Source organism: Brachycentrus maculatus, unplaced genomic scaffold (genome assembly GCF_059751285.1).
Source record: "Brachycentrus maculatus isolate JH-2025_06_01 unplaced genomic scaffold, ASM5975128v1 h1tg000221l, whole genome shotgun sequence".
Lineage (NCBI taxonomy): Eukaryota > Metazoa > Arthropoda > Insecta > Trichoptera > Brachycentridae > Brachycentrus > Brachycentrus maculatus.
The window spans coordinates 1,768,844-1,794,698 of record NW_028280972.1 but is presented as its reverse complement, the minus strand read 5'-3'; the positions used below and the strand labels follow the sequence as shown (position 1 = coordinate 1,794,698).

Below are 25,855 nucleotides of genomic sequence, written 5' to 3'. Positions count from 1 at the left end.
GTGAAAACATTGTACATAGGTAATATTTTATTGATGAATAACATGTTTCATACCTGTTTCAATTACATTAGAAAAAAATAATTCAAATATAAAAATAGTAAGCATTTAAATTTCATAAAATCGTTACAATAAAAAGAAGTTAAATAATTATGGCTTATATATATTTTTTTAATATCCTTTGGTTTTTACTTCTCATTCAATTACGACACATGATATCAATTATTTTACATAAAACCTAATATTATCCCAGTTAGAGAAAATTTAGTAGTAACAATAGGACATGGAACATGGTTTGCATAAATCTCAAAATATAATAAAAGACAGTCACATTTAAATTCCCATGATCAAATTGATGGTTTGTAAGCTACATGAAGTAAAAAGGTGGAGATACTTCAATATTTTTGGAATGTTTATGGTTTCTTATATTATACAAAATCTTATTCAAATACATAACTAGTTAAGAAATTTTAATATGACAAACTTTTCCTTGTAAATTTTTATTTTAAAATATTTATACTTAATAGTATCTTTTGTTCTAAGATGTATAAAAAAGACAGGTACGTATTAAAAATTTACAGTACTAAACTGATTTTCACTTATTTCAGCAAGAGGTTCTATTTCTTTTGGGGAAGGCGGTGTTGGGTCATCCCTAAATACGTAGCAATAGAAGAAAGAGGCAACTGAAGATCCGAGTAATGGACCGACCCAGTAAATCTGAAAAAAAAATATGCTCATACAATGTTGTTTTAAATTGTATCAATGATATTTTGAATTTACCCTAAACTATTGCGTTTATAAGTGAAAGAACATTTTTAGTTTGTTTACAATCAGTCATCATGAATAAAAGAAAGCAACTCACACAAACACACATATATATATATACAGCGGTGGGTTGCAGGGGGCTCGGAGGGGCTCGCGCGAGCCCCTTGTTACATTTGACTTGGGCGGCGAGCCCCTTTTAAATTAAGAGAAATCAATATTCTCTGATTAAATCAGTAATCTACCAAAAAAATTCATATACACATACATATTTTGTCGTTTTATGTGCATATCAAGTATTTTATTTTTATTTTTAATTTTGTATTTTGGATAGTTAAAACTAAATTATATACCTCCCCCCTCCCCCTTCTCCTAGCTCCCGCGAGCCCCTTGCTAAAAAATTGGCAGCCCACCCCTGTGTATACATACATATAAAATCATCATTGTTAAATACTTCATAGTCTGCAAGGACTACATATAATTCATAAAAAATGTTTATTTAATTATACGTAATTTATAACAAGTTGATATGAAAATAAAACATTGCTTCCTGTTTCGTTACACACACTAATTAGGTTATTTGATAAAATAAGATTACATTAATTATAATCAATCCAAGTATCTTTCTGGGTAACATTAAAAAATTCGGAAATATTTAATTTAGCATATTTTATCTCTTTTATAACTGCTGTGGTGAATTTGACACAAATGGTTCTAGTAACTTTGATAAAGTACTATTTAACTATATGAAAAAATAACACAATACAACTTTTAAAAAAATAGGAATTTCTAACCAATCGAATAAATAGTCAAATGTCTTCCTCTTCTTCATCTTTTTAATGGCTTTTCACCCAATTTGAGCGTTCTAGCCAGTGTCGAGTAATTTAGTCAAATGTCAGTTGCGAGTACAGTTTTTTGTTGTTCTTTATTTTTTCAAAAAAAATTACATGTTTTTTTTGTAATATTCTTAAATCTTATCGTCCCGTTATTAAAAATAAATTTTTCGGTGTGACAGAGTAGGCTCGAACCTAAAAACTCTGACTCATGACTCCGCGACATTAATCACAAGGCCACCACAATCCGACTCAATAATTCTGAGTTGGCAACTGGTATAATTACCCATAAATCCTGCGGGGTACATTTTAAACGGATCATATGCAAAAAATACCCATCAATTTCTTATCAACGTTCAAATAATTATTATCCGATAGATATACCAATACTTTTTAATTGTTAATAATTTTCTATTCCAGTTGACAATTTTAAAATTGTCTTCTTTTGGGTTTCTAACGAAATAAAATGTATAAAATATATTCATCTAAAGTATTCCGGTATTATGTCAATAAATCCTCAGTAATCTTACGGTGGCTACCATGCTGGAGGTTCCGGGTTCGATTCCCAAGAGGGTCAAAATAAATATTAGTTATTTTTCAGTCTAATATTTATTTAATATGACCCTGGATTGGTACCTGAAGCGGAATGATGATCACCTTTCCTCCGTGTATTTACGATCAAGATAACACTGCCTCTATACGATGCAGTGCCCTATGCACCATTGGGGTGCGGATAAGGGTTAGAAGAAGAAGAATCGTATGGTAGGGACTGACCGGAGCTATTTGGTCGTAACGTAACACGTTACGATGCGAGCATTCAGGCAGTCAGAACAGCGAACCGAGCGCTCCATCCATTGTTTCGGATGATGGCTGATGCTCGCCGCGAGCGATGTTACGAGGAAATGCTCCGGTCAGTCTCCACCATTAGAATTTGAAATTTATTTATTGATTTAAAGTTTATCCGAAATTGCATCTGATGTAGAATTCATTAACGATACGCGATAACGTGACTATAATTCATATAACATTAATCGCAAACACAAACGAATTTGCAAAACTAATACAAACATTTACCCAGATAGTAATTAATAATTTAAACAATATGCACGTTTTGATAAGCTCATCATTATTTAGTTCTTAGCGTAGGCAGAATGCACGTAATGCAAGTAATGCACGTTTAGGTAAGTACGTCATTTCCTTCTAGAGGTGACGAGACTGTGTTAGGGCAAGGAGAGTACTAAATCATCTTGCAACTCTTTTTTACAGTCGAAACATCGATTGTACATGAATTATTTGGACTAAAATAAAAAGCCTCCGCCTCCGTAGTGTAATGGTCAGCGCGCTCGGCTATTGTTTTGGAGGTCCCGGGTTCGATTCCCGGCGCGGGAGGTCAAATAAATATAAGTGATTTTTCACTCTAATATTTATTCAATATTACCCTGGACTGGTACCAGAAGCGGAGTGCTGATCACCTATCCTTCACGTGTTAACGATCAAGATAGCACTGCGTTGATATCATGCAGTGCCCTATGTGCCGGTTGTATATAAAATATATTTATTATTATCAAACCATATCCGCTCCTTAGGTGGAGCATATGGACTCCACAAACTGTCTCCAGGCTTTTCTGTCGGCTGCCAGCTCCCTTGCATCCTCCCAAGTCAGACCGCGTCCCGAAGTTCTGACGAGAACCGCCAACGAATTGTAAGCAGTAGTCGTCCTGGGGGACGCGAACCTGATGCCTTGTAAAAGAGGCAAGCTCGATTAAGCCTATCAGGAGGCATGCGGAGTACATGGACAAGCCAACAGAATCGCCTTTTCTTGACGACAGTAGTGGCCAAGATTTGCTGCGTCCTACGCCTTATCTCTTCATTCCTCACAAAGTCAAACCACCGCACGCCTAACAATTCTCTGCAGACACCTTCATTCATTATATAAAATATATTTACCCAATGGGCTCTCCATTCCCCGGTCCAAAGTGCTGGACCAAAGGATCTGGCAGGATTCATGCTAGCTCCAGTATAAGCACCCTTGAAAACCAATAAGAACATTTAATATAACAATAATTGGATCCAATTTTTAGATTTTCTACCAAATACCGGTACGGGAGATAACAATGTAATTCGATAATAAAAAAGGGTAAAATATTGTTAATGGGCAGAAAAATCTTCGACTGAAACCATGGTCATTTATAAAATATGTTTATTTTTTTATTATCATGTATTAATTAGTATCAATGTATTTGTGTTTTGAATTGCAATATAAATATATTTATCTAGAAACGGTTTTTTAAGATTTAAAAAAAAAACCTTAAAATAAAACAAAAGTAATAATAAAAACTAAACGTGTTTCATGTACTACTCGTACTAGGCACGGAATCTCCAAGGGTGATGAAAATTCAGGCATATCGCTCACTCCTTTCTAGAACGTCATAAATAAAAAAAACTAGATTTTTCAAGAGAACGTTTTTAAAGTTAAAAAATATAATTCAATGTTTTAAAAATAAATAACAAGCCACTTTTTGAACTTTTTACTGTGCCACAGATCTTTTTAGGTAAAATCTGAAGGTATTTTCTCCATTTGAGAAATGTTTAGTATATTTAAAAATAAAATTAAGCAACACCTTTTCTTCAAAATGCGTAAACAACTCTTTCTGCCCTGTAGCGGGTAAATATTAAGTTAAAAATATGCCTCTTTTGCTGGGATATAGTACATTATATGGGCATTCCAAAAACATGCACAACTGACAGTTGACGATTTTTTTTATTTATGACGTTGTTGAAAGGAATGAGCGATATGCAGTAACGGTTATTTATTATAACTTACCGCAGACATGGCCAAGGCAGTGATGGTCAGACCGAATTTAAGGGGAACTCCGTCCGAGTTGTGGCTGTTGCGGAAGTCCCATATGGAGCAGGTGAGCAGCAGCAAGATGCCCGTGATGATGGCCTCCACAATAACAGCCTGAGAAGAAACACCAAAAAATGAACATGTTAAGTGATTTTTGTACTCACACACATGACCATCAAAGAACATGTGGGATTGCGCATTATTGCGTTCACAGCCGCAATCTTCAACCACTGACTATCTGGCTAACGTATTAGTCCGGTCCACGTGTGTGAAGTGATCGCTTAAACTAGCCTATGACGGTCGTAATTCCCATAATTGACCAGAATTCCATATTCTTCTCCATCTATGTTGAGATAAAAAAATAATAATATGAAAAATAACTCCTATAATTGGAGATAATCCAGGTTTGTGAACAAGTATTTGAAAACATTCAAAATGTTGTAAAATTAGTCAAATTATAAGCTAAAATAATAAAAGGAAAAGGATATTTTCTGGGGTTTCTCTATTATGATTCAGGATTCAGACCTCACATACAAATGAAAGAGTTTCTGCTTAAAAAAGCTTCTTTCATCTCAGTTGGTGGCGCTTATAATGAGGGTTCTAAATTACCTGCAAACTAGACAGTGTACTATGAGGCAAGGTGACGCAGAAAGCCGTGGACCCCTTGAACGCTGCTTCGGGAGTGATCACCAGTAGAAGTCCGTAGCCAATGCCGGCTCCTGATAACTGTGCCAAGAGGTACAACCCAGCCATGGGCAATGATATGCTGCCGAATATAATTCCCCCCAAAGTGATGGCAGGGTTTATGTGCGCGCCAGACACGTGACCGCAAATCTATCAAAGATAAAACATTTGAAGGTTAGTATGGATCCATTACACAATTTTTATTTTGTTGAGGAGCCTATGTATGCGGATCATATGCTTGAGACATTGATGTTTATATATGTACATACGTAGATACACATCATGTTTCGGGGAAGAAACCACCAAGGCATACTCATAGTAAACTAAGAAAGAAAAATCACATTTTTTTATTTGATATTTTACCAAAAAACGATAAAGTCTTGGTATATTTTTTTCTATATTTTTTTCATATCGATTTCTACTATAATTTTGGGTATTTTAAAAACTAATGGTATGTTTTCACGGAATTTACAGACTGAAATAATTTATAAAAAAGAATGCATTAAAAGTAATAATAATAAAAAATTCAAAACAATTAAAAAAAAATATTTCAGAATTTTCATAATATCTGCCTAAAACACGGTACATACTCGTATATACTACTATTATTAATCATAGACAAGAAATCTATTGAAAATTAAACTCATAGAGTGTTTGTCCACTACACGGAATTACATGGAATTTTACCCTCCGGCACGTCAGTTAGCGTTTTAAAGCGATGATTGGCTTGGATTGTCTTGTGCTTTTGTCCATCTTTCTTCGGATCGGAGCTCCTGATCGGTGCGTGAACACGTTGCGCGTAAATTCGATCACGCTAAACTGTCGTAGTCGCTTTCATTTTTCAAAACCGGACTGCTGGACGGTAAAATTCCGGGTAGTGGACAAGCGCCCATAGACATGAATTTGAAGCAACTAAAAATGGCATTAAAAAAATCAATGTCTTTTGTCTGAATGACTGAAAAAATAAATAATGATTTAAATCCACAGTAGCAGTAAACAAAATAGTGACATTAATTCTTTCGGCAGTCACTTTATGGTAAAATCTTTTAATTTTTAATTAAAATTAGAATTAAATCTGTTAAGTTTTACTAAGTTAATACTACCATTTCTTAAATACACAACAAACTAGTGATTTAACAAAAATATGTTCTGACGTAATGATGCAATGATTGGGTCATGCAAATGTCGGGTCAGAATGATATCGATAATAATATCTGCAAGAAATATTGTAAACAAGTCATTAAATGGTATCGTTATTCTCGTTAGCCTGGATATTCATAATATACGTGTTTGATATGACTTAATAAACTGCCGAGATTTATCACCCAACAGCAAAATGATAAAATTAATTTTGCTGTTTTAATATTCATTCAAAATGATAAGCTCAAATTCATGTATTACAATATTATTCGTAGTATTTTATGTGTGTCCAAATTTTTATTTGGTTCTTTGGACACGTTACGCGTGGCAACGAGGATAGCATGGAACGACTGGTTGTGATCGGTAGCCTGAAGGGGAAAAGAGGGATAGGAAGATCCCACACGATGGACCGATCAAATTAAGGCAGCAGCAGGCACCTCGGTGGTTGGAGCGCTACGTGCAGCGCAGTCAAGGGATAACTGGAGACGAACCATTGCTTCCACAAGGGTCACAACCCTCAGTAATGAGGAATAAGACGGAGGAGAGAAGCTGGACTTTATTAATATCAAGATTTTGAAAGACATCTCGACATATTTTGTAAGACCTGTAAATGCACAGAGTTCCATACTTCCATATCAATAGGCTTTCTTAATCTATATTTAGATATTATTAAAAACCCTAAATAATATGTATAACTGTAGGCGTGATATTGGTTGTCCTATTGGGCCGTTGGCGTTGTTGGATGGCTATTCGTGGCTATATTGATCGACCTTACCTTAATTTAAGTACGGATGTAAACAGATATATCGGGATCGCTGACACGTCACCGAAGAATACAAGGTGTTTGTCGAAACAGGTTGAAATAATAGTAACAAAATTAAAAGTGGTTAAAAACTTAGTTTGTGTGTTATTAAAAAACATATTCTTTAGTAAATTACTATCGCTCTAGACCAGTGTCTGCTAAACTTTTTAGCAAATAAAATTGTCTTAAAAAGCAAATGTTTCTTATTAATGTGAATAATTTGGACACACTCTTTTGATCATAATATTTTTGTTATGAAAAAAATAACTTGTGAGTGATAAAGTAAAATATTTATGTAATAAATAAATGTCATGTTACATTAGAGTAAACAAGTAGAGAGTTCGATTGAAGGTAAATTACTTAAAAAAAAACCACATTAAAAAAAATATAAAAAAACTTTATTTTAAAAATTTGTGTTTTTGTTATTTACAAAAATACTTCAATTTCATACTATTTCTGTCAGCCTAAGCGGCTCATTATTAGAAATATTGTCAAATTCATCAAATTGTGGTAGAGTGTGTTAGAACCGAAAAACTCTGGCTCAAGATTCCGCGACACTAACCACGGGACCACAACCCGACATATAATAATACATGTCCATCTCCATCGTCGAGGTGGACGAAAAAAATCAATGTTTTGTTCTTATAATATCTATACAAGAATTATTCTTTTCATAAACATTCCCCAATGTCAACTATAAAAACGTAAATATTGATTTAGGAAAAAAAAAACACAAACACACACACATTCGCTTTTTTATAGTATTAACATTAGATCAATTCAGTATTATTTTGAATAGATCTACGATTATTCAATACGATCTGCGTTAGTAAATAAGATTTGAAATAAAAAGGTCATTATCATAAAAGTTTCATCTTTAAGTTAATCTACTTTTATTCATTAGTTGTAATTAATTCTGATTAAGATTCTTAATGTTCCAGGGGGGATTGAATTAACATCAAATTTAGGTCAATAAAACTATGTACCTACTCTATAAAATAATTTGAAAAATGATGTGGAATGTATTTATGTTATGGGCAAATCAATAGAAATTCTTTTTAGTTAGTGCTGATGTTTGTTAATCAGTAAAAATATGCTGACAATATTGTTTTGACGTAGAAAAACGATCCAAGCATTCAATTTGCCGTGCAAATTTTTAGAAACTATTTTGTTTTACATTTTGCATATTTTTTCTACAAAATAAGACGTAATTTTATCGACCTTAGACCTTATCTGTTTAAGAGAACTGAAAATTTCTCGTATTATTTGTTTAATATTTTTGGGGCGAAATAATTGTATTTGAAAAAAAAAACATGCTGAGTCTGTAAATATATACTTTAAAGTGAGATAAACTATTCTCTCTTTCTGAAGCTAAGGCATTTTAGGGATTATATATTGTATTTTAAAAACATTATTAACTTTGTGGTATGGTAAATAACACTCTCCTTATCATTCATCGTTCATTTTGTGTAATACCACTTGGAAAATACAGGTTTAATGAAGAGATTTTTTGAAATAGAGTTTTAAAGTGGTATTACACAAATTGGACGACGAATGATAAGGAAAGTGTTATTTTAAGTAAATATTATTTAACCTATTTTGGGAAACTATTCGTAGATTTTTGTTTTAATCACTAAGCCTATATGATCGAGGACATATTGATTATCGTTTAAATTTAATTACATATAACACATATGTGTAGGAATATAATAATCTACAAATAAACATTTTAATTGCGAGATAATGTGAATGTAAATGTAGTAGGTATGTATTGTATTCGTCCGACTAGAGTCGTAATGACCACGTAGAAACGTATAACCAGGGCTTTTTTTAAACAAAAAATGTCCCGGAACTCACTTCATGTCAAGCTTGTACTTTGAAAAAATATAAGCAAATATGTATCATTTAAATATTTATTACAACACCATATTTTTGCATTTTGACGAATTGTATTAATAAAGATTGTATTTACGTAAGAGCAAACATTGTTTCGATAAGAATGACAGATTTCAATAAGAATGTTACCTATAGTCTTGTGATTTTTCATTTTAATTTTTTAGCCAATAATAACATATTGGCACGGCAGTCCGGTTAGCATGAAAAAACGGATTGGCTTGTGCACTTGTCCATCTTTCTCCGGATCGGTGCGCTCGATCGGTGGGCGATCACGGTGCGCTTAAATCAATCACGGAATTTTTCTGTCCGGGAGTCCGTTTTTGTTTGTTTTTTTTTTTGTTTTTTTTTTTTGTTTTTTTAAATAATGCGACTACGACAGTTTGGCGTGATCAAGTTCACGCGCACAGTGATCGCACACCGATCCGGAGAAAGACGGACAAGTGCACAAGCCAATCATTCGTTTTTTTCATGCTAACCAGACTGTCGGACAGTAAAATTTTGTGTAGTGCACAAGCACTCTAATAGTAAGGAAGTGAAATAATTTATTGAATAAACTCGAGAAAAATTGGTGTTGGAATTTTTTTAATTAAAAAAATTATGTTTACCTGCACGATGAACATGACCACCATCCCGATGGAAATAGAGTACTGCACCGGCGGCGGGGCTCCCGTCTCCCAGCCGGGCAGGCACCCCATGCAGGCCACCAGGACCAGCAGTCCCGTGCCGAGAGTCTCGGAGGCCAGCTTGACGGCCGTGTCGCTAGAGTATATGGAAGACCATGACTCGTGTATTCCTGTTAACAAAAACCGAGTTCAGAACCAATGATAACAAAATCAACTCATGAATAGGGTATTATCACTCGGAAGGAATATCTTATTAAAAATACTTAACCTGTAAAGGATTGTGTAAGATTCGTTTTGTGTTTATAACAGCCGATATAATCAATATCATCATTTTCTTTTGCAAAATTCGCCTTTGTAAAAACGTTGTTTCCGTAAGTTGGTAACGAATGACGTCACAGAAACGAATCCACACTACTACTATTACAGCTTACATAAAGGGATACGCCCCATAACACACCCGATGACGTAAAATTTGATGACGTTTAGCGGTGTCCGTTTTTCGTTTTATTTAAATTTCTAAATTTTAAGCCATCATATCTCCCTTACTTCTCTACAGATTTCAATAAGAATGTTACCGATAGTCTTGTGATTTTTCATATTAATTCATTAGCCAATAATAACACATCATGAGGATGATCCATTCAAGGGTGGCAAACCAGCGGCCTTGCCAAAAAATAAAATAATATGAAAAATAACTCCTATTTTTGGAGATAATCCAGATTTGTGAACAAGTATTTGGACACACTCAAAATGTTGTTAGTTAATATTATCAGATTGGAAACTAGATTATTCTCCCTACGGATGTCAATTTTAAAGTACCTCAACGTGATGTAAAACATGAAATATGTACCATTCTTTTATATGAAAAAAATGGAAATCTGATCATCCCAAGGCTTACGACCTGACATTTGGCTGGCTTAAGCTATCACTTTATTAACACTTGTGTAACGTTCACCATTCTACCCGTGAACATGCATATTGCATTCATTCTTGAAACCTGTATTCACGCAATAGTCTTAGATCTTTCAGCATACAGGTAAGGTTTTCGATACATTCATAAGTCAAGTTGAGACACCTTTAAATCAACTTTCTTTGAGACAGTGGATGTGCTGGGTCTACACAATAAATGAAATAATAAAAAATACTGAATGCATTTTTTTTCAGAGGTTAGATCCACCTACATATATTGGCGATGCATTAATTTGATATTAGGGAACACAAAGACCGCTGTGAATGGTAAACAAAAATATTAGTTAAAAAAAATCGATTCGTTTCGGAATGTTGGCTTTGTTTTAAGTCCATAAAAATCAACTCTCCCGTCACGTCATTGTACGAAATATACTCGTATGTACACGGATCATATAATACGAGTCTGTGGTCGGAAAATTTATTGGCCTAAGAGCCAACTATGCATATGGTATTGCAACGAATACAAATTAAATGGAGATCCATAAAAACACCAAGTCTATAAATAAAAAAAAAATAGAAAGAAAAAAACCCTTATCCGCACCCAATGGTGCATGGTGCACTGCATCATATAAACGCAGTGTTATCATGATCGTTTACACATGAAGGAAAGGTGATCAGCCTTCCGCTTCAGGTACCAGTCCAGGGTAATATTGAATAAATATTACAGTGAAAAAATCACTTATATTTATTTTACCCCCCTTGGGAATCGAACCCGGGACCTCCAGAACGGTAGCCGAGCGTGCTGACCATTACACTACGGAGGCGGACATAAAAACGCCAAGTCTATAAATAAATAGTTTTTAAAATCTTGAGAGACATAAAATCTGTGAGCAATTTTAGTAAACCTTTACTTCAATTTTAGACCCTTATTAAATTATGAGTACAGTCAATAAAACATGATTTTAGCCTTAATTTTATTATTCTTAATTTTGATTTTATTTTTATCCTTAATTTCATTCGTTGAAAAATTTTTTTGAATTTATTAATACATAACTTTCATTGCGTATAATTTCCTTGCATCTCCAGTGAAAGTTAGATAAAGTCAGATTTAAATTTACCATAAGCATGTTTCCAGCTCCTTATCAATAAGAGGACTTCCCAATTTGCTGTCAATATAGTTCATGCTTGAAAATGATTATTCGCATGAATACGTAGAGCCGAAGCGCCTTCCCGCGGACATTTATGCCAGAACCACACTTACGAGTTAAAAGTTTTCTAAAAAATATAATTGATATTACCATGATAATTTTTTCTTCATTAAAAGTAAAATCTTCATCTTATAAAACATTACTATTTTTTTACAGATTTGTATACTGATACAAGGTTTACCTGACAACGGGCGACTTCTGCAATTAGAATTGATATGAGTTATTTTTTCAGTCAAAACTTTCCATTTTTTTAACTGGTAGTTTTTTTTTATCATAGTTTAATAGTGGAATTGTGATTTGTTTGAAACACAACAACGTTGACATTTTTATCAAAAATTCCATTTTCAAGGAAGAAATAAAAACACATAAAAGTACAATGTCATACACGTAAAAGTACAATGTCATACACTTGCACTTAACGCCAAATACGAATAGTTTGGCATATTTCAATAAAGGTCAAATTTAAATGTAGATTGTATAATATACCCGTTTATTGTATATGTACATACATAACATATCGCTCACTCCTTTAAATAACGTCATATATAAAAAATCGCTAATATTCAGTTGTGCATGTTTTCGGAATGCTCAGAGAATGTACTACAATATATCCCAGCCAAAGCGGCATATTTTTAACTTAATATTTACCCGCTACAGGGCAGAAAGTGTGAAAGAAAATGTATTGTTGAATTATTTTTTTAAATTTACAAAATATTTTTCAAATGGAGAAAAAACCTTCAGGTTTTACCTAAGAATATCTGTTGCACAGTAAAAAGTTCAATACGTGGCTTGATATTTATTTTAAATACATTTTATTGTTTTCTTAAACTTTAAAAACGATCTCCTGAAAAATCATATTTTTTTATGTATATGACGTTGTTGAAAGGAGTGAGCGATATTATGTAACGGATTTATTAATTTGGCGCAGGTATGTTCTTCGTTGAACTTCAAAAAATGAACGAATACAACATGATATTAATAAAACTATGAATTGTATTTGTTTACAATATTATATTATGATTTGAAAAAATATGTATTTGTATATTTAAATGCAATTATTGAGTAGTATTAGAAAAAAAACAGTTTTATTAAAAAAAACACAACCATTAAAATAAAACTTAGCCACATTATTTTTAGTGTGCACATGAATTATTTATTTTACAAATAGTACAAGTTACATTATTAGCGAACTGAAATAATAGTACCTTTGCATTTTAACGCTCCATAAAGTATGGTTGTACACAGATTACTAATTCCATGTATGTAGTTAGAAATTTTGTTCGCATACAGTATTTCCCCAAAAATTTGCATATTTTATGGTGTTTTTTTACCACGCGAAATAACGATTCATTTCCAAAGTAAACATTTCATGGTTTCTCTGAAAGCTAACATAAAACAAAAAGAAAAAAAGTACTATTCTAGTTTATCATTGTAAATAACATGTACTTATCAAATTATAATAAAAACGACAAAAAACGCTAATAGTAGTAGCTTGTGCATGGGACTGAAAAAAGGTGAAAAAATAAACAAAACAGTATAAAAAAATAACAATAAGAAACAGCAAAAAAATATTCAATAAAATAAAATCACCAATTCGTTTAATTTTCATAGAAAAAAATATTTTGTAATATACTACGTTGAATTTTTATTAATTATATATTTTTTATTCATTATTTATACTGAAATTTAAACATTCGGATATTTTTTTTAAAAAGGCTAGTATGCGTCGAAAAATAAATATATACGTATTTTCAATTTGTAAAAAATCGATTAAACTTTTAATTTTTTAATTAAAAAAAAACGAAAAAGATAAATATTTGCTTTCGATATTTTGTCGACGAAACAAGAACTAAATTCGAAGCATCAATTGGCATAATTTAATATAACTATTGATGGATTGTTGATTTAATTAAATTATAAATATTTTTAGAATTTTAGTTACTTGAATTTTTTATAAGATTTATTATCTTCGGTAAAATGTAGGATAATTTCCTCATTACAGATCGGGATCCAAATATTTTGTAACATGGTCGTATACGTGTTATACAGGGTATGACTGGAATAGAATAGAAATTCATTATCGCGACAGTTTCACTTTCTCAGAAGCGTTAATCCGCATCAGTTATCGAAACATTTATAAAACCCTTACCGGTCCAATGTCGAATCTCATTCGTCATCGAATTTTTTCTCGTAGGCCCATTACGAGTGTTATCCGATTTTTTTAATCATTACTGTTACTTGGTTAAAATATAAGCTTAGGTTTTTTCATACGTATCTATTACAACAATATGTGGTGAAGAGGACAAATGATTTTTCCTAATTGGAATATAACCGTCTATCTGTGTTTTTTTTTTTAATTTTTATTTTTGGGGGACCGCATATTACGCAAGTTTTCTGATGAGTTCAACAATTTATAATACATTATAATACAGTCAACATTCCGCCTTCTCCTGAGGAGTTTTACGTGGTTTCCTCCCAGCAATGAGCAAATGCTGACAAGTTCCTGATTGACCCACACTAGATTATCCCTCCTGTTCCCAACACAGATTCAAATAAAAACATATTGAATTAGCTAGAAGAAACAAAAATCCACTTAATGATCTATAAACTTTCTACATTATAAGCAAGGTAAATATTTAATGCAAATCCCATCTAAAAAAAATCATATTTGATTGTTTCTGTTTATGGTTTACGCGGTATTATATAATCTGTGATTGACAGCTATCCGGGTAGTAGTGCACCGATACGTTGATTATGTGCGTAATATACATATAGTTTCACTCATACTTGTATTATTATCTACATTCACATGTAGACAGACGCTGGAAAACTAAGAATCAAAGCAACCAACGCTTAGATATAAAATGTATTATTTATACATTTTTATAGCGTTCTTTTCTAAGTGCGATAAATCATGTTTTTTTCCAAAATTTTATCTTAAAATTTTACTGTGATATATTTTAAATAACTGACGTCTCGAAGTCACGTAGTAGCGCAGTCGTCAAGACGTTTGATTACGAAACTGGAGAAGCAGATTTGATTCTCGCAAGTTGAAAAATTAATTCAATAAATGTTTTATTTCATCTAGTATGGTGTTAGTGATTATTTTTCACATACGCCTTTTATGATTATTTCCTAAAAAAATGCAACTAGACGGAATATTTTCATTAAATAAAAATGAAAAAAAAAATTGCACGTGCAGCACCGTACACGTGAAAGATGGGAAACTTATTGAAAAAATATTCGGTTTCTTCATTGTTTACACTTTTATTAATTTGTGTTTCAATTGGCAATACTGATTTGTATCGTTGTATACCTATACATCGCTCTGTTTTGCTTTACTCTTCTTCTATCTACGTTATATATTTCTTCTCTCTTATGTAACGAAATACGCCTAGTAGCGTGACGCGTCCTTGAAATTTCACTTACAATTGTCGTCCAATTATCGATTGTAAGAAGTCGCATTAAAAGTTTCGTTTAAAAAAAAACATCTGCTCTGATGGAGATCCATTGGTACAAAAATATTTCATGATTACATATCTTTAATCGCTAAGACAGATGTTATTTTATTAAATTGTCAGTAAACACGCCACAGATTCCTACGTAAATATGATTTTCGTGTTTGATTATCAGTATCGGTGAACGCGTACTCTGAGCTATCGTTCATACGAGTTATACTAGGGGGTTGTCCGTTAGTTGATTGTTGATTATAAAGCATGATCACATAAGTAACTTATCACCAATGACTTGAGCCAATTCGCGATAAATAAAAGCAAACAACAAATGAACCGAAGTTTTCGCGTGAACGGACTCTAATACAAAGAGATAAGGAACCTTCAATCACTCTTATCCTTTATAGGCAGGTACCGACATCGAGCTTTGATTTGTATTATTCCGAGCAGTGCGAGATAGAAGATAAGCATTATTACATAATATAAAAGATTCATATACTCGTATAATATAAATTACTGTTCATACATAAAAGTTAATGATACTTTTGTGGACTATCAAATAGGTGCATTTTATTTAGATATTATAATCATCTACATGCTAAGTTTCATACTTGTAACATTAATTTTTTATACTTGTGGAGTATATTGACACTTTTCGTTTCTGTTTTTAAAAATGATTATAACATTTTTTTATCAATTATTAAACACAAAATAAACCTTTATTCTCGAATATAAAAAAAAAACAAACTGCAAACATAAAAAATCACCAAAAAATATGCAAACGCAGAACGATACTTGAGGAGAGCGGTGTTATGTACAAAACGTGTTTAGAATAATGTTAAAAACGCATTATAGAGCCATTCTGAAACAAAGTCTTGATGTGTAATTTGGCCTCGCCATTCCAATAAATATTTACATCAAGATGACAACTGTTTTCAGAAGTAGCCGGATTCATTTATCAGACAGGGTGTTAATTTATTATTGAAGGTGATTTAAGTATAATTATTCAATTTATTACCTTTATGTTTTACAAGAAAACTTTATTATTTACAAAAGCACAAGTAATTGATTAAACGTACTCGATTCACAAATCGTTTTTTTTTAAGTTTACAAATCTGTTTATAGACCAAGTAGCTTAAATATAACTACGTAGGAATTTGATAAGAAAATGTCACTTTTCACTGTCCAATAGAGAAATATTGTCTTGGGAGAGACAATGTTTCTCTAGGATGAAAGATGGAGAGAGGATCATTTAAGGAGAGTGAAAGAAAAGGTACATCATTAGCAAATAAAAATACATAGGATATGATATATCTTGCGGCGCGAGGACCTCATCGCTACAACAATAAAGGGAAAATAGAAAGGGATAAAGGATGACTTAAATCAAGGATTTATGTATAATAGTCAAAAGACAAGGCAGGCGTTGAGTTGACGCAAACGCGGGTGAGTTCCAGATACATTGAAAAATCATATTTTAAAATGATTTTCCCAGACAGAGATGATTATTAAACAAACTGCGATACATATTTGGTTACAATTGCCTTTAAACTGAATGATGGTACTTTTTACACTAAAATAAACGGTTAAAACAAAACTCGTAATATCTATTTTAATTTAATTTAATTCAGGTACCGACCACAGATAATCATAGGTTATGTAATTTCTTCAACATCATAATGCACGTTTTAATAATAAAATGCACTATTTGAAACAGGCAATAATACCTTTATCGCAACAAATAAAATAAAATAATACGTCCAAATAGTTTTTTTTTAATAATTTATATTTGAAGCACTAACTTTGTGATTTTTCATTTCATAATTAAAATGTAATTTTGTTTTAAAATTACTAAAAATAATATGATTATTTATAGTGATTTTAAAACAAAGTTACGATTTAATTTTAGTTTTTCTTTTCTTTAAATTATGCTATATTAAAATTTTTGAATAGGCCACTTATGCCGATATCGTTGTATTTTTATCACAGCAACATATTATTTACATATCTATTCTCTAGATCAGTTGTCCCTAACCTTTTTATCGCCGCGGCCCGTTTAGCGCTTGATAATTTTAACAAGGCCCTCTGAGGGGGATGACGTTAATTGTTGTTATTTTAGATTGTTTTGACTTAATGATTTAAGTTGAATTGTATAAAACATGTCTTAAAAATAAAATACAGTCGCGAAAAATTAATATAAAATGATTTCACATTAGAACGCTAAATCAATGAGAACCCTAAAATTGTTGGTTTGCAATGAGACAATTCATCTCGCGGTTATAGTAGACAATGACACCCGAAGTGTATTGCTTATGTCCAATTTATTCTGTTGTTTTGTTTTGATAGCTGTTATTACATAGGACAGACGACATCGAGAATTTTCACTCATGAATTACATGAAATTATAGTAACTTTAAACATAAAGAGTAAATCCTCTCACGAGTAGGCATTTGCTATGAAACATATAAAGTTAAAGCCTGAGTAGGGACGTGATAAGCGGTGTTTCATAAGCAGTAGCTAGATTTCAGAGTCACTTAAACGTAATTAAAAAAAATCGCCAAAATTGCCGGAAAGGAGTTCTCGAGGAAGGCCCAAAACCGCAAGGAGTGGCAGGCATTGAAGGAGATCTTTATGGACATTCTTCTTCTAACCCTTATCCACACCCAATGGTGCATAAGGCACAGCTTCGTATTAAAGCAGTGTTATCGTGAACGTTACTTTCATGAAGGCAATGTGATCAATCCAGCGCTTCAAGCACCAGTCCACAGTAATATTAATATAATATAAATATACTGCAGAAAATCTAGCTTCGCGCAGATAGGATGTTGGAATCGGCAATAGGATATATTTTTTTAGGTAATTAAGATTTTTAAGCAGGACTTGGGCGTCCCGGTACCATTTGATCCGCGGCCCAGGGGTTGGAGACCACTGCTGCAGATGATGGATTCTATATCTAGGTCGTTTCATTGGGCAACTCCGTGTCAAGGGCCAGAGGGGTCTACAGAGCAATGCTCACACGCTGTGAGTTACATATCGTGGGTGTACTGGGAAAAAACGTTTACTCTAAAATATGCAACTTTGACTTGATGCATATTGGAGCACTTGTGATGAAGAAGACAGAAACGCGCAAATGAAGACAATTATTTTATCAAACAATTACAAAGTGAAAAGAACAAAGCGACACCAATATGTCGAAAATTATAACACATATTAAGGCGAGAAGGACAAAGCGACACCAATAGAGAAAGAGCGAGTGAATACACGTTTGAATATTAATCTAATCTGAGCACAAAAATATTGGTCCTCCACCCCTTATATACGATTTTAAAGGATTTGCATGTGGTGGGGACAGTATTGTTAACATTTAAAAAATACAAAAATTTTGGCATGAACACGTATCATAAAGTTTTCAACGTTGTATAAACTGGAAAAACACACTAAGTAGTTTTAAATGTCAGGGATTATTCAAACAGGGATTTTAGAGTTAACGTTTTTTGCCAGTATACCCACGGTATGTTACTCTCACATTATAGCTCCATTTCTTATCTCATTTGCCATACACTCTTCAATTATTCAAATGTAATACTTACCAATTATATCTGAAGGTCAAAAGTTTAAATAAAAAAATGAGTAATCGATTCCAAAATAAATTTTAAACAATACGCCACATTAAATGTTTTAATTTCATTAACGAATAATTTATTCAAATGAATGCGTTTCTACAAAACGTTTGATATTTTTTGCGATTATCTCAGAAGTCCTTTAAGGAAAAATTATCTTTTTTAAGTTCGTACTATATGACCATAAATTCAAGTACAGAAAAGCCTCGATATAACGAATATGACTCGATATAATTGGGGGGAGGGTATTATCTAAAATAATTATCTAAAATTATTATTATCAAAGTTAAGCACTTATTCAAATAATAAACAAATTAAGAAATAGAACACGAAAACACCGCAATCAATACCAAACCCACGTTTTCAATATTGTCAATAAATACAAAAGTTTCAAAGGTGTGTAATACGTGCAAGGATTGGCTGATGAATGTTGACAAATCCAAAGTCATGGTTTTTGAAAGAGAAGAATCTAGATGTAAAATAGTAATTAATATAATGGAACAGAGGGATGATTTTTTTATATTTGGGATGTATGTTTTCTAGGGAGAGAAAGATTGATAAAGATGTAGAAAAGAGAGCAATGCAGGGACACAAAGTGAATGGTATACTGAAATATGTAATTTATAGCAACAAATGAAACTTTTTAGCGAAAGCTAAACTGGCAGAACACAGCAGTATCCTGGTTTCAACACTTATACATGAAAGTGAAGCATAGAGTTGGCAAAAGAAGGATGAAAGTAGACTGAATGCAGTCTCTCGAGGAATGTGCGGCAAAACAATGTATATGATACAATACGGAAAGCATGCGTGGTCAGGTCAGGAGTCGGACTAATTTCAATTCAATTCAATTTATTAAAAATAAAATAAAATAAACATTACAAACAATATGTTCAAGGCGTATACATTAAAAAGTAAGCAAGAAGACTTAAAGGTGTAGAAGAATCCCGCTTCGGAAAACTCCTTTAGACACATGGAACACATCCATATCAAATGAGATATTGTTCGACATAGCGGTAGCTCTTCCAACAGGCATAACCATCGGCAGGTTGGTCCTGTGTATAGGAATGTGAAACAATCTATGTCGACACTGTCCTAGGTAACTATCGGTTACGTACAGAGCAATGCTCCGGATAATTTTAGGATTATCGATCATACCGCGCAACAATGGATAAAAATGCGTTATCAAATACACATTCCTTCTAGTCACTAAACTAATGTAGCCAAGCAACCTTGGAGAAACTCGGTCGGGTATGTATGAGGAGATGCATTAGAAGTGCATGTGGAAGAGGGGAATTGGCGTTCTATTTTCTCTGCCTACCCCTGCAATGAAGCGGTAAGATGGTTATTTAGTTGTTTTTTTTAGATAAGATTTATTTTTAACGTTATCAAAAATGTATAGGTACATCCAAATTCATTTATATTAGTAATAAAGTAAAACAATTTATTTTAATATTTTGAATATTAAAATCATTGATTCTAACATTGAACTTTATGGTTTGGTAATAAAACACTCTCCTTATCATCTATTGTTCACTTTGTGTATTACCACTTTTATAAACACTTATTCGTGACTACCGGTTACGGAAAATCATTCCATCAACAGGCCATGAAAATAAAATATTTAATTTAATTTATATAATATTACGATTTGACATTTGTACACGTGTGTAAAGTGATCACTCAAACCAGCCTATGACGGTCGTAAGCCCTGTAAATGATCAGACTTCCATATTCTTCTTGATCTATATTGAAATGTCAAGAAAAAATTAACTCCTATAATTGGAGATAATCCAGATTTGTAAATGATTAAAGAAAACACTTGTTTTATACCACTTGAGTTTTATTTATACAGACCTCAATGATGGAAGTTTAACTTCTGAAACATGTAGTCTTTAATAAAACTCAAGTGGTATAAAACGAGTGTTTTCTTTAATCATACCACAATGTAACATGTCTTACCACAAAGTTAATGCCGAAACAATAAATAAAATACAGATTTGTGAACATTCAAAATGATGTTTGTTAATATTATTATCATATCGGATGCTGGGTTATTCTCCCTACGAATGAGATGTCAATTTGAAACGCGTCTAAACGTGATATGAAACATGTACCAGAAGATGAAAGTCTGAACATCCCAAAATAAGCCATTAATTTTGATTGGGTGTGAAAAATAAAATCTAAGAAGTTACATGTTCGTTTATCTCAATCACCGTATTTCAAATAGGCGGTTTATCAATTTCAAGAACCACTTAAGAATTTTTCTTCCGATAAAAAATATATTTGAAACTTTAACCAATTAATTTAATGACGTATTGCTTATCAAATTAGAAATTTAACGTGAAATGGTATTGAAGCATAAGTAAATAAAATTAATAACTGAAATCGAATATTTATTACTTTGTAAGTATTAAAAAAATAGGAATATCACATGTTGTATTGTGTGCACATATTTAGTTAGTAGGTATTCAAGAAGCTTTGTCTGCCTCCGTCGTGTAATGGTTAGCGTGCTTAGCTACCGTGCTGGAGGTCTCGGGTTCGATTCCCAGGAGGGGGGGGGGGTGAAAATAAATATTAGTGATTTTACACTGCGCAAGTGCATTTTTCACAAAAACGTGATCGTTGACCATTTGATATCTTACTAGCTTAATATTGCTCTGAAAAAATCCCAAAGCGATTTTAAACTTCGAAGTATAACATATTGACTAGTAAAAAATTACTAATTGCATTGATGTTTATTTTCTTGCCAAGTGACTTAACAAAAGTGCCCTCCTGAACATTTTACGTTTAGTTAGTTGGTCACTTTCTCCTGTAGGTACGACTACGATATGTACCTACCTTAGTTTTGAGTTAAGCTTTTTTCACTTTTGTAATTTAGACGGACAGTATGTTGATAAGCATTATTTTTGTATATGTGGCATTATTTATTTCTGATATGTAGCATTATTTTTCTGCTTTAACACTCTCCTTATCATTCATCGTTTACTTTGTGTAATACCACTTTTATAAACACTTATTCGTGAATAACCATTCGATCACTAGGCCATTAAAACAAAATCACTACGGTTTGACATTAGTACAAAAATAAAATTAAAAAAAAAGAGAAGAGAATAGAGAAAAAGAAGACAAATGAATCACAATGGAAATATTTAAAAAAATGGACTCGAAGTTAGATTTATTTGATTATTTATTAAGTGTAAATCTTTATTGATTGCTATACTTATTTCTATTTACAATGCGCATACAAAAAAAAAACAATCCTTTATGAATTTTTAAACCGTGGAGTAAAATGGTGTTTGCCTAAAATTTTAGATATTGGAAATTTGATATTAATAAAAATAATAATAAAACCTTTATCCGCACCCTAATGGTGCATAGGGCACTGTGTCATATAAACGCAATGTTATCTTGATCGTTTACACATGAAGGAAAGGTGATCAGCCCTCCGCTTCTGGAACCAGTTCAGGGTAATATTGAATAAATATTATAGTGAAAAATCACAAATATTTATTTGAACCCCCCTGGGAATCGAACCCGGGACCTCCAGAACGGTAGCCGAGCGTGCTGACCATTACACTACGGAGGCGGACAAATTATTATTAAGAAACATAAAATTTGACAATGAAAAACTATGGAAAAAAGAATACATGATTGGTATGTACCTAGTTATCGTTTGATAATCCAAATAATATTGTAAAATAAGTTATTGTTAGGATCTTTTCCAATTCAGTTTATTTTATTATAACGACTAGATTCGGAAGCTATGCTTCCATCTCCAGGTCTAAATATACAGTTTATATTTAGACCTGAAGATGTAAGCATAGCTTCCGAAACTAGTCGTTATAATAAAATAAACTAAAGTTGCAAAACACAAGTGTTTTTCTTTTATAATTTCATCATGTCTTACCACAAAGTGAATGCCGAAACAAGAAATAAAATAACTGTAATTTTGTTACGGCGGCGGCGCAATATTCCTGGCAACTTGACCTATGACCCCAAGCGCCCGCCAGGGGCAGGGCAGGGTTGTAAGCGGGGGAAATGATAGAGCGGGACCCCAACCCCTATTGAAGTAGACACAAAGCAGACTGAATACGCTTGTACTGTCGTGGCGACCTGTTGAATGAATGGACTCGATTCTAATTACGAGTTGATATTATGCCCATACCTAAGCCGTAACAATATTATGTTGCATTAATGCGTAATGTATGCATGTGTAATATATTCGTTGGTACCAGATAACGTTGACAAAGTAATCTGAACACCAATCAATTAATCCGGTGTTGGAAAAAGTCAGAATCGTGGATAATTGCCGTTATTTGTGGATTAACTTTAACTTTAACTCGACCAAAAAGTTATATTTCCAATATTGCACAAAACATATTTTAAATGCAAATGTGTTCTGTTTAATAATAATAATAATAAAAACCCTTATCCGCACCCCAATGGTGCATAGGGCACTGCATCATATAAACGCAGTGTTATCTTAATCGTTTACACATGAAGGAAAGGTGATCAGCCTTCCGCTTCAGGTACCAGTCCAAGGTAATATTGAATAAATATTACATTGAAAAAATCACTTATATTTATTTTACCCCCCTTGGGAATCGAACCCGGGACCACCAGAACGGTAGCCGAGCGTGCTGACCATTACACTACGGAGGCGGACAAAATCTGGAGGTGTTCTGTTTACTGTATTTTATCGAAATCATAATTTAAGTGGCGACATAACATGACCAGTCCTGTGTTAAACAAATACGAAATCATTAAATCCCACCAAAACGTAACAATTTTACAAATTGAAATTCCTGATTACTTGAAATCATTTATAATGGAAATGTATCGTTTTGGTGAAGACCTCCACATTTATTGCTTCATTTGTTAGTTACTACTTAAGGCTACGTTCATAATATTAGTTTTCTTAGGTCGTGTCCTGGAGTTGTATTACTCCCCCCTGGGACGCGTCCTAGTATCGTATTTTTAATTATTAATATAATTATTTATTCCCATAAGTATATCTGTTATTTTTTAATAATAAAATACCGAATAATAATAAAATTTTAATACAATTATGTGGAAAAACCCTTTCTCCCCTAAATGGCGCTTCAACGTGCGAATGTTTCATGATCGACGACCATGTCACAAGAAATGGTGGATTGTCCAATTTTGCAAAAGCGGCTTCTCCACTGCTACTAGGATTTATTTTATGCAATGCCGATACTTCACAGTCACATAGATTTAATAATGAATAATGTTTAAAATGACTAACAGCAAATCCAAATCGATTTTAAATAGATAAATTTATCTTTTTAATACACGAGGACATAATAAAATACCTATGGAGCCGATAAAAAAAACTAAGTTAGGAGTAAGATCCTTCCAATACATGCCTAAATCAACTAGCTGCCTGACATAAAAAAATAGAACCCAGTCAAAAATCCTAAATGATTGAATTAAAAAAATATTTTATGTAAAGATGTGTTAGTGATTAGTTATGATTTTTTCCTGTAAACATGTTTCTAACTTATGTTTTTTTTATATGTCTATTTACTGTACCTTTTATTGATTTATATTTTACATTTTGCCTTGTGTTTTCTTATTTATTTTTCAGTTTCCCATGTCCCAAAATGAGTTATTGAAATCACTCATTGGGAATATTATTGGTATATGTGATTTATGTATATAATATGTTTAAATAAATAAATGCGCAAATTTGATAACTGTGAACATCATTAACGTACTACTATGTGAATGCTTTAATTTTAAAGTAATAGATATTTTCAGTACGAAAAACTAAAAATTAGGGCGGACCAATTTAAAACAGTGTACTATTTGTTTTTATTAGAAAATCTGTAAATATAAAAAAATACCAATCGATACTGATGATATCGCTTGTTAATCGTTAATTCGTTGATCCAGCTGGATTTACCACTGGGAACAGGAATCAATATTATCAAATAATAATGTGGTCAATGTCTAACTACGGATACAATATCTTAACAAAAAATTAACCTTTGAATACTTTTAAGTTTACTAATTAATTTTTATGGTTACCATCAGGTGCTCTTGTTTTATATATATATATATATATATATATATATATATATATATATATATATATATATGTATATATATACATATATATATATATATATATATATATATATATATATATATATATATATATATATATATATATATGTATATATATATATATATACAATATTTATATATATATATATATATATATATATATATATATATATATATATATATATATATATATATATATATATATATATATATATATATAATGTGTGTGTGTGTGCGTAGTTATCGTCTTGGAAGGATAGAGTCGGAGTGAGGAGACGCCGCATCTCATGGCTCCCCGCGAGATACGGCGATAACCTGAGAGATTGGTACGGGTCGGTGCAGCAAGACGGATCTGTGCGTCAACAAGGGTCGCTATAATGATACCCAACCACCGATCGTTCGATAGATCACATTAGAAATATAGAAGATGACGATGATGATGATGAGAAGATAAAACATGCTGGTACATCACAAAATATAATAATTAACATTGCAATAAAAAGAATGTCGATTTATTGTTATGTTACGAATTAATTTGCGCCAAAAATATGTAAAGCTAAGTACAAATTTAAATTACGTTTCGTTGATCAATCATCAATTTACATTAATTTCGAGAAATCGATAAATAAATTATTCTTTTAATTTTTAATTCCCCGTTGCCGAACGAGGATGCGAACCGTTGACCTTTGTAACAGAGAATAAGCGCTCTACCCACTCGAAAGATCATAGAGTAAAAAAGAACGCACGTGGAGGAATGCAAAACAAAAACAAAGCGTGTAGATATTTACACGTATCTGTTTGAATAAAAAATCGATATATCCGTCGAAATGGCAATAAATTGATGACCGATGACTTACTTCTGTTAGGCATTCTGCAAATTGGTGGTTTTATTCAATATGGAGTTTGGGCTTCTCGGCGGCGCGCGATCGTATTATCGAACGTCCGCGATGCGACAGCGGACAGCGCACTCACAAGAGGCTAAACATCGACTGCT

At 32.4% G+C, this 25,855-nt stretch overlaps 1 protein-coding gene across 1 annotated transcript; it reads right to left on the bottom strand.

The window, feature by feature from the left end:
* Positions 1-14: 14 nt before the first annotated feature.
* On the bottom strand, positions 15-25,855 carry LOC148306904 (aquaporin AQPAe.a-like). The gene is made up of 6 exons (XM_088264229.1): positions 25,719-25,855; positions 9,568-9,755; positions 5,050-5,274; positions 4,417-4,554; positions 3,540-3,620; positions 15-714 (listed from the first exon to the last, which is right to left on the bottom strand). Exons 1-6 carry the CDS (start codon positions 25,729-25,731, stop codon positions 565-567), a joined length of 795 nt encoding a protein of 264 aa, XP_088120355.1. The 5' UTR covers positions 25,732-25,855; the 3' UTR covers positions 15-564.

Coding starts and splice junctions, on each gene's coding strand:
- LOC148306904 (XM_088264229.1), bottom strand. Junction 3,621..4,416: donor CTGCCTTGGCCATGTCTGCG/GTAAGTTATAAT, acceptor TTGGTTTTCAAG/GGTGCTTATACTGGAGCTAG. Junction 715..3,539: donor GGGAATGGAGAGCCCATTGG/GTAAATATATTT, acceptor TTTTTTTTTCAG/ATTTACTGGGTCGGTCCATT.